The 10171-nt window shown below is 41.0% G+C and overlaps 1 protein-coding gene across 3 annotated transcripts in view; it reads left to right on the top strand.

The window, feature by feature from the left end:
* LOC139360632 (X antigen family member 1-like) overlaps positions 1 to 4880 on the top strand; it is an 8664-nt gene extending 3784 nt beyond the window's left edge. For all 3 annotated transcript variants that reach the window (XM_071088447.1, XM_071088448.1, XM_071088449.1), the window contains exons 3-4: positions 2046 to 2172; positions 4773 to 4880. In XM_071088447.1, coding sequence (XP_070944548.1) covers positions 2046 to 2172; positions 4773 to 4795 — 150 coding nt within the window. In that variant the 3' untranslated portion in view covers positions 4796 to 4880. The remainder of the gene's footprint in view (positions 1 to 2045; positions 2173 to 4772) is intronic.
* The last annotated feature ends 5291 nt before the right edge of the window (positions 4881 to 10171 follow it).

Here is a 10171-nt window from a genome sequence, read left to right as displayed (position 1 = left end):
AAGAAGAAGAACCAGCAGCTGAAAGTCGGGATCCTACACCTGTTCAGGAGACAGAAGAAGATCAGGATAGAGCTGAGATCCAAGGTGCTGGGAAGGGAAAGAAAGCATGTCTATGGGGCGGGAAAAGGTCTATGTGTGCGTCATGGTCTATGCCATGAGCAGTAACAGGAGGAAGGAGAACAATAGGAAAAGATACCAAACATTTGCCCAATGTTGGCAGGAAAGGGGAGAGTATAGTTTGCAGCTTCATGCTGTCCCTGGATATAAGGAATCTTATTTTATTCTTCGAGATGGATTTGTGTGCTTGAAAATACAGTCCTTACTAAGTCACTTGAAACCATTTAATTTGTTGTATAAAAATGTACATTATTTCACTAGTTTAATTTGATCTTCTTAGAATGTTGGTGTATGATCTTCTCAGCCATGGTCTCCACAGTATTGTAAGCACCCGTTAAATGTGTGTAGAGTGTGAAGTAACCCGAACTTATAAGACCATGGAAAAGGCCCCTTTGCAAAGGGATGTTAGCCCCATTGTATAAATAAGAAAACTGAGGCTCAGAGATTGAGGCTTGCAAAGAACACTTGACTCATGGAGAAGGAATTCATATTTTGTTCAAAGGTTTGTGTTCTTCCTACAATCCATGTTGTAATAATAAAAAGTGAGCAGTTTGCCTAACATGTATAGCACTCAATTGTGTCTGTGCTGTAAGGTACTTCAGTATTGGCTCAGGACAAAACAGTTCAGTGAAGCAGGGCATTAACTCCAGAAAAGAGCTCAATGAATGATAGCCACTGTTTCCTTTGATTGGTGCTTTTGACTGTATATTGGACAAAAGTTGGAAAATTCCGGACACTGGTATACAGGGAGCTATATTAGTGTGATTTCAAGGGGGTTTTAACAGTTGTTTAAATACATTCATAATTACAAAAGTCAAAGTAGGTTAAGATTATCCTGAAACAGAAAACGTATCTCCAACAGGTAGCATTTTCAAGCTAAACATTGACTGAATTTGGGCCTACTTTCTGTAGTCTCACTGCAAGACAATGATTTTTTCTGTTACTTTTGGTATATTATTCTAAATGGGATTCATTTTTGTAAAGTTACATATAAGGTTCTTGATCCTAAGCATACCACAACGTTGATTAACTACCCAAACAATTTCCAAGTTACCTCAACAAGGGATGGGTGTCACAACTGTAGAATTTGTCAGAGGCCCACCAAAACATTGATCTAATTCTTCGGAAAATTACGTTTCACTTATGATTAAAGTGGCATTCGTGCAGCTGACTTCAGATTTCATAGATAGTTGACACTTGCTGTTCATAATACACAATGGTAAAGTGCGGGAAATTTACGTGTAATGTGAGTTATTCTTAGATTGTATTCAAAATAAGACATTGGGCCAGGAGCTCACGACTGTAATCCCAAAATTTTGGGAGGCTGAGTTGGGCAAATCCCTTGATCCCAGGAGTTGAAGACCAGCCTGGACAACACTGAGAAGTCCTGTCTCAAACAAAACAAACAAAGAGAAATTAGCCTTGGTGGTGGGGTGCACCCATATGCTCAGCCACTGCGGAGGCTGAGACAGGAGGTTCTGTTGAGCCTGAGAGGTTGGGCTCACACTGGGCCTTGATTGTGCCACAGCACTCCAGCCTGGACGAAAGAGTGAGACCCTGACTCAGAAAACAATAAAATATCATAAAACAGGGAAACAAAGGTGTATCATCTTTGCACGACATTCATTACCACACTAACTGACAGAGATTTTTTCTTTTTCTTTTCTTTCTTTCTTCCTTTTTCTTTTTAATGTGGCAGAGCGTCATCTGTCAGCCAGTCTGGATTGCTGTGGCATGGTCTTGACTCACTGCCACCTCCAGCTGTTGGGTTCAAGCGACATCGGCCTCCCAAAGTGCTGAGATTACAGGCATGAGCCACTACGCCCGGCTCAGGCTTTATTTCATAACGCTAAGGAAAAGAATATCATCATTTCCTTATTTATATTTCATGTCAGAATGCTTAAATCGATATCCTTTGTATTTTGAAGTGCGTGACATGGAAGGTGATCTGCAAGAGCTGCGTGAGTCAAAGACCGGGGTTAAATCTGGATTTGGGTGCTGGCATCAAGGTGAAGATTATACCCAAAGGAGAACACTGTAAAATGCCAGAAGCAGGTATGTTATCCAACAAGATGCAAAGTTATGTGCTTACTCATTTATAGAATATTATACTTGTGATATTAGAGGGATAACATTACTGCTGTCTTCAAAACACAGTGCAAATTCAAACTTTCTTTGAAACGCCGTTCAGACCCAAATGCCAGATTGCAAGACTTAAACACTATGAGATACAGAAACAAATTGGGTGAAAGCCATATTGAATCATCAAACATGGCAGCATTTTCTTAGGGTGGTGTGTAACCCACAGCTAACATTTTCAGATTCTTTTCTAATTTCTGCTTTTAGCAAATACATAATGCATTTGTAATAAGAGTTTGTGTGAAGTATGCTGAGCCCTGAAGCAGATTCTAGTACCAGCTCTACCATAATTTGTGAGACTCTGGATGAATCGTATAAATTCCACACGCATCCTTGCTCTCATTGAAAAGAATGGATGCACATCAGATAGATTAAAATCCATTTCATTGCTGATTTCCACATGCTCTGGTCCTGTTGGATAGAAGACCAAGATATTCTGATTTTCATGATTTGTTTTTCATAACAGTCAGCTTCCGTCCAATTATAATGTCTGAGTTGAGATTCATGGTTCCTAAGAAAATGAGTGGGCACTCTGCTTGATGTTTGTTTTCCTGTATGGAGTCCTGTATGAGTGTTCTTGGATTTTGTCAAATTCTGAATTCTCTGGCTCTTAAAGAATAACTGTGTTTTAAAGTCTTCCCTCAGTGAAGCCTTGAATGACTGAATGATAAAATGGCAAGAGATCATCAGGTTTCTGTGGCCAGTGAAGTAGGGAGAATGCATGTAGGTCAGTGATGCTCAAGGTGGGTGTAAGATGCTTCTGCTAAGCATGGCCCCTGCCCTCCTGTCAGTCTTCACGAGCTACTCCGTGTAATTAGGTTGAAGACTCATATAGTAGAGTCACCTCTAACCATAGCATAGGTTACATATTACAGGTTTCTGCCTTGAGACATTATGTGATAGGGTTTGAAGTTCAACAACAGCAGGGTGCTAATTCCTGAGTAGTTGACATAAGTCTGTTTTGCACATGTTTTCCAAATTGGTGACTGTTAATTACAATACCTCTTGAAGTTAAAGGAAGCACCCCATGTTGAAGGGAGAAATTACCTACATGTTTTTACTCTACTCTGCTGAACCATTCCATTACACTATTTACATTAAAAGATAGTTCTCAGACTTTTTCCAGGAGCCCAACGAACAAGCCTCAGTTGTATTCTTAGGGAGATCATAGCTTTAAATGCACATCTTATTAAAATAAACAGCGCATTCCATGATAAAGGAAAAGAATACTATGAAATAACGATGAAAGAGCCACAGAATAAACTTAAAGGAAAAAGAAAGAGGTAGTGCACAAAAGACAGGTACGAATCATTAGTAAAAGGAAAAGCAGTTGAAATGTCATAAATTTAAAAGATTGTTGTTTTGAAATTTAGCTATAAATAGAGTATTCGGTTGTTTACACAATCTTGAAGAAAATGGAAAAAGCACGACATGGAATATGAACAAGACAGAGTGATTTAATATAGGGCATTATTGAAAGTGACTACAATCTTGAACACTAATATTTTCAGAGCATGGATGAAATGGTTGATAAGCTAGGAAGGCATACATTATTTATTTCTCGAATACCTATTTATCTAAGCATCCCAAAGCCTGTGGAAGAAACTGTGAAATATTCCAGTTGTCCCTCAAAAAAACATTTAGTTTTAGAAATAAATTTTGGCTTTTTCAGCTGTCCTACTCTTGTTTTCCATTTCCGTATCCCTCCATTTTTTCATGTGTGACACGGTTCATAACGCTATCACATGTTGATGACAAAACTGATAGTAATAGCATAAGAGTAATGCGACCACATACTTAATTGTACAAATGGGAATACTTTCAAGTGTAAAAAGAGGCATGATTCACGTTGACATCACGGTAGGAGAAAACTGGGTATAAAAGGTTACTGTACCTTACAAACCACAGAAGGGTGAACGAGCCCAAATAAATGTGTTTGCCCTTCTGCACAATAGAGTAAAAACAAATGCAATGCTGGCCTTTCTATTCACTTCACTTACGCAGTTCCTAAGGTGACATTAACCGTTTTCTTTCAAGGTACTACTCAGACCGTTTCCAGGAGCCCATTTGGCATCCAGACCGCAGATTCAAGTCAGAATAGTAAAAGAGTGTTTGCCAAAAATTATACATTTTTCATAAATTCCTTTTTTGTTTCTTAGGATTTTTGTGTGGCGCTGATATTTTGAGTAAAACTATGCACAATGTTTGCTTTCTACTTTAAACCTCTCTTTAGTGGGTTCACTTCATTTAATGTGTTTGGACCTCGGACTGTCTTGCTTTCCTTGTAGCACTAGAAAGCAAGGTGTGTTTGAAAAATATCTTTAATGCATCCGCTTGGACGACTATTGTCAAAGTCTCTACAGAGGTCTACCTGAATGTAAGCAAAAGGGTGACTCTTAGGCTTCTGTTTTTGTCCATTGTAGAAAACTAAAACTCTGGTGTCTTTTCCATATCCTTAATGTCATCTAAACACAGTTCTGCTAGTAATGTTCCCACCTGTTATGTTTCTGTTACAGGTGAAGGGCAACCACAAGTTTAAATGAAGAAAAGCTGAAACAACGCAAACCGGTCTTATATTAGATATTTGACTTAAACTATCTCAATAAAGTTTTGCAGCTTTCACCAAAGAAGGCCTGCTCATCTTTTGTTCACTTCCTTCCCAGGTATTTGATAATATTGAAAATCGTGGCTGGGTGCGGTTTCCCACGCCTGTAATCCCAGCACTTTGGGATGCCGAGGCAGGAGGATTGCTTGAGCTCAGCAGTTTGAGACCACATGGGGCAACAGAACAAGACTCTCTACAAAAATAAAAGAGTGAATGCATAATGTATGCATGTCTCTATGTAGCTCTCTTCCCAGCTACTCTAGAGCCAAAGGGTGGAGGATGCCTTGAGCCCAGGAGGTCCAGGAAGAGGTTATTATTATTTTTTTTTTTGAGATAGAGACTCTATTTTTAAAAAGTTAAGTATCATTTTTGAAATTTTGTATTCTGATTGAGCTGGTGTGCACAGGGATGATATTATGAAATACATATTTGGTCCTAGACCCTGCTTCCTGGCACACAACTCCTACAATTTTTAGAATCTCCACAAAGTGGTTTCTTTTTGTATGCTAGTGCATTGCTGGCAGCACCTAGGTAGCTCTAGGCTGGGGAATAAGAGTGTTGGGACTTTCAGCCCTCTGCTCAACCTTCAGGAAGGGAGAGGGACAGAAGGTTAAGTTGATCCCCAAAGGCGGGACAACAGTTTAATCAGTCACACTTACATAATGAAAATCTTCATCAAAATCAAAAGGACAGGATTCAGAGAGCTTCTGGCTAGCTTAACATATGGAGGGCATGCCCCTAGTGGGCACAGAAGCCCCCTGCCCCTTCGGCCATACCCCGTGTTGTGTCTCCTCATCTCCTTCCTTTCCTAGGGTATCCCGCTTGCCACAGAACATGTGAGAAGTCCCTGGGCTATAGAGCTAGATGAGAGAATTAGGGCCTAGGTAGAAGAAAGGGTCAAGCAACCAGGGCAACCTGCTGAAGCAAGATGGCTTGGGTCCTACCTACACTGTCTCTTTACAGGCTATGGCATGAAGTAGCCATGGGTTTCCATCCTGCCTCTCACACAGTGCCCTTGATATGGTGGGCAAGATACTTACACCCTTTGGGACTGTTTTTCCATTTCTAAAGTAGAAATTACAATATGTAAACTAAAAATACTTGCTATGAAGAATAAAGGAAATAACATCAAGCAGGCTTTACATGCAGATAAATTTGGCTTCCTAGTTAGATTTCCTTTTTTCCTTTAGATTTCAAACTTTGTCATTTCATTTTTTCTTACAGCTGCCTTTCTAGTGTGTGATAACCTGCTTTTGAATTTTAAGTAAGAATGTCAACTTTTAAAATACATTTGAATTCAGAAAATAAATATCTGATTTAAATATGTTAGTTTCATAGCAGTGTAGCTGGTGTCACCCACGGCATAGATTCTAAAGTTAATTTGTAAATAACTGAGGTGTGACAAGGCCAAACGTAAGTTAATAGTATGTGCTGAAAACTTATTTGCTGTGTGTGATGCCATGAAGAATAAATCAATATTCTGTCTATGCTACACCACGCAACTCAATACATTAGTGTGTCAATTGCTCAAGCAGTCCCTAGGCAGCACTGTGGTATCTAACAGGGACATGAGGATCACCACTAAAATCATTAGTTTGCCTTTTCACATATTCTTAAATTTGGCCAATATGGAGACAATGAGCCCAAACAGATCCAAGTGGTTGATTGCTCGTAGACAAAGCAAAAGCAAGATCAGCATTGTGTAAGCACCATATCCCTATTCCCATAGTGTGACAGTGAATGGGAGGTACTCAGTGATGGATGGCACAGATGGTTGGTCTTTGGCCGGTGGGGAGTCCACCCCATGCCCTAAGGCAGTGAGCAATTTTACACTCCACAACTGTACCCTATGATGAAGAAAGGCCTGTGCTTACCTCCAACTAGGGAGATGGATGAAGAATGGCCTGGTGTCAGCCTCAAGGCAGATAGGGAGCTGGTGCGAAAATACCTATGGCAGTTCCCACCATGCTGCCTATCTTTCCTTGTTCCAAGGACATTCAGGATATTCTGCCCAGACTCAGGTTAGCCTGTAGTCTAGCTTTGCCTACTTCCCCTATGTGGTACCTGCAGGAGCTCCAGAGCACCATGCAGAGCCTTTACCGTAGAGTGTCCAGTACAAAACCAAAGACCATATGTAAGGTGTCTAGAAACATATCTCCAATAAAGACTCCCAAACAAGGGAGATGTTTTTCTGTTAGGATCATTACAAAAAGTTAATTCATCAATTCAGTAGACATGCACGAGTGGCCTGCCATGTTACAAGAAATACTTGGGATGCTGGAAATTGGAAGAACAACCAACAACACCTGGTACTTGCTGTGGGGGCTGTCACACTATGGTGGGGCAGAGAGGCCACTAAACAGAAGAGCAGCTGAAGTGCAAAGGGATAAACACAGGGAAGGGACCCAGGGGAATAAAAATCAATCAATGTAGTGGCCAAGGGGCAGGAGGAAAATAACACTGTTTCACGAAAACACACTCTTTCTCCATTACATACCACCTATGCTGAAACAATATATCATGTCTGTGAGTCTATCGGTGAACTCCATTCTGATGTGTTGATTTTTCCAAATTACCACATTCTCTTGATTACTATAGAATTAACATCACTCTTAATATTACGTAGTGTGAGTTCCCTAAAGTTATAATTCAGCATTGTTTCAGCTGTTCTGGTTCATTTTCCTTTCCAGGTAGTTTTGGAAAATGACTCCAATGAAGTGGATTGTATATGTTGAGGCAGTTTTGCTTTGAAGGGCAGCAGATAAATGTATTTGTAGCTATAGAAGGACATGGGGGAAGAAAGTGAGTTCCCTCCTCAGCTTGGGGAGTGATCCAATACAGAGGGAACCATTGATGGTTCAGGAGAGAGGAATGATCATTGCAGCAGCAAAGCGCTTGGGAAAGTGGGAGTTATGGGATCCTGGGCTGAGGTGAGGGGCTTGCTTCCATTAGGAGCATTGTATGCACAAGGGAGGCAGAGAATGCCAGGCCCGACAGGGGTAGACTGGATTTTGAATGCTCTGAGAATTCCCAGCAGATAGTGTCTGTCTTCTGAATGAATCATTAGGATAGGTCATTCAAATGGAGGAGGGTTCCTGGGAATTCGTGAGAGTATTGTAGTAGTGGAAGTAGGATGAGTGTGAAAGGGAGAAGCAATTCTGTCGTGGTCATGGACTTAAGGTAAAATAATTCCCAAAGTTTGAAGTTTTCTCATCACTGCTCAGTTGCTCAGATACAGGCATCATTACATGCTCATTATATTAGTAGGAGGAGCAGGAGTTCTAAGTCATAAAATAGATAGGATAATGCTCACCTCCTGAGGGGCACTAAAAGTATTTCCATTGGTTTGTTAAGGCTGCCATCAAAAACTACCATCGACTGGGTGACTTAAACAACAAAAATGTATTTTCTCACAATTCTGGAGGCTACACGTCTGAGATCAAGGTGTCAGCAGAGTTGGTTTCTTCTAAGGCCTCCCTCCTTGCCTTGTAGGCAGCTCTTTTCTCCCTGTGTCTTCCTTTGCCCTCCCTCTGAACATGTCTGTGTCCTCATTTCCTCTTCTTATAAGGGCACCAGGCACATTGCCTTAGACCCCACTCTAATGACCGCATTTCACTTAATTACCTGTTTAAAGACCCCATCTATCTCTCATACAGTTACAGTCTGAGGTTCTAGGGGTTAAGACTTCACCATATGAATTTTGTGCAGACACAACTCAGCCCATAACAGTATGACTGTTGGTTTTATATTAAAACTGTTTGTTTTTGACACCAAGTCTCACAGGGTGACCCTGGCTGGAGTGCACTGACTTTGCCATGGCTCACTACTGTCTGGAACTCTTTGCTCAAGGGATCCTGCCATGTCATCTTCCTAGTAGCTGGCAGTACAGGTGTGTGACACCACAGTGGACTAAATTTTGTTAACCTTATTGTAGACAAGAGTGGAGGGTTGCGCCATGTTCCCCAGGCTGATCTGGAACTCCTGCGCTCATGCCATCCTCCCGCCTCAGCCTCCCTCCCAAAGTGCTGGGATTACAAGCGTGAGTCACTGAATCTAGCCTTCTTTTACTACTATTTTTACTACTCTTATCACTATCATTTATTTCATTCTTGCAAGTACCCCGCAAGGTAGGATGTAGTCACTGAAGTCCAGAAAGCTCATCTCTTGCTGAACCTTACCAGGAATGGAAGTACTAATCAAACAGACAAAACTCATGTGTTTTTGAGTGGAGTGTAACTGAGAAAGTCAGATTTGTTACATTTCTTATCATGAATTCATGTGTTATTAAAGTATATGTGTACAGAAAATAGTAGTGAAGAATCATCAGGTCTCATAAAACCTGCAGACATAATGGAAATCATACTGGATTTGGAGTCCACTGAAATATACCTGGTGGTCAGGCAACTGGAGGAAACCTCTGCCAAATGTCTCTGCCTCCTGAAATTCTGAGGCAGGTGATTAGTAGTGGAATCCCGTAGCCATAAAAAACACTCGCACACTCATCATTCACACCTGCCTGAACACTTGCACATTCACCATTCACACCTGCCAAAACATTCCGCATTCATCATTTACACCTGCCCAAACATTCCCACATTCACCCTTCACGCCTACCCAAACATTTCACATTCATGATTCACACATGCCCAAAAATTCCACAATCACCATGCACACCTGCCTAAACATCCCACATTCACCATGCGCACCTGCCCAAAATTCCCACATTCGCCAGTCCCACCTGCCTAATTCACCCTTCACACCGCAACCATTTTTGGTAGAACTAAAACATTACTTCTCATTCCCAAACCTTATAATAAGGCATATTATTAGCAACACCTGGTAAACTGTGGCACACAACCCTCTGTAAGGGATCCCAGGATGAGTAATTATCAACATTCCAGCAGCAGCAGCAGCAGCAACAAGTAGCAATACAGGGGAGAGCAGAGGAGATGGGAGTGGCTGTTGTTCAAATGATTGTGGAGACTATATCTGTCAAGAGCTTTCTATGGTGTTTATTGTGAAAGCAGCCTCCTGGACAGTGAGGTTCACATGGAGATGTTTCCATAGGTGCCCTTGAAGCAGTTTACTGCACAGGAGAAGGTTAAACATTTTTTTATTGTGGCAAAATACACATAGTTTATTTTGTGTTTCCTGAAAAATTCATATGTTGATGTCCTGACCCCAGGTACCTCAGAATGTGACCTTATTTGGAAATAGGGTTATTGCAAATATAATTAGTTAATTTCAGATGAGGTTGGGTGGACCCCTAATCTAACATGACTGCTGTTATTAGAAGAGGGAGAAATTTGT

The sequence above is a fragment of the Macaca nemestrina genome, chromosome X (genome assembly GCF_043159975.1).
Source record: "Macaca nemestrina isolate mMacNem1 chromosome X, mMacNem.hap1, whole genome shotgun sequence".
Taxonomy (NCBI): domain Eukaryota; kingdom Metazoa; phylum Chordata; class Mammalia; order Primates; family Cercopithecidae; genus Macaca; species Macaca nemestrina.
Note: the sequence above shows the minus strand (reverse complement) of the source record. Positions and strands in the feature narration are given on the sequence as shown.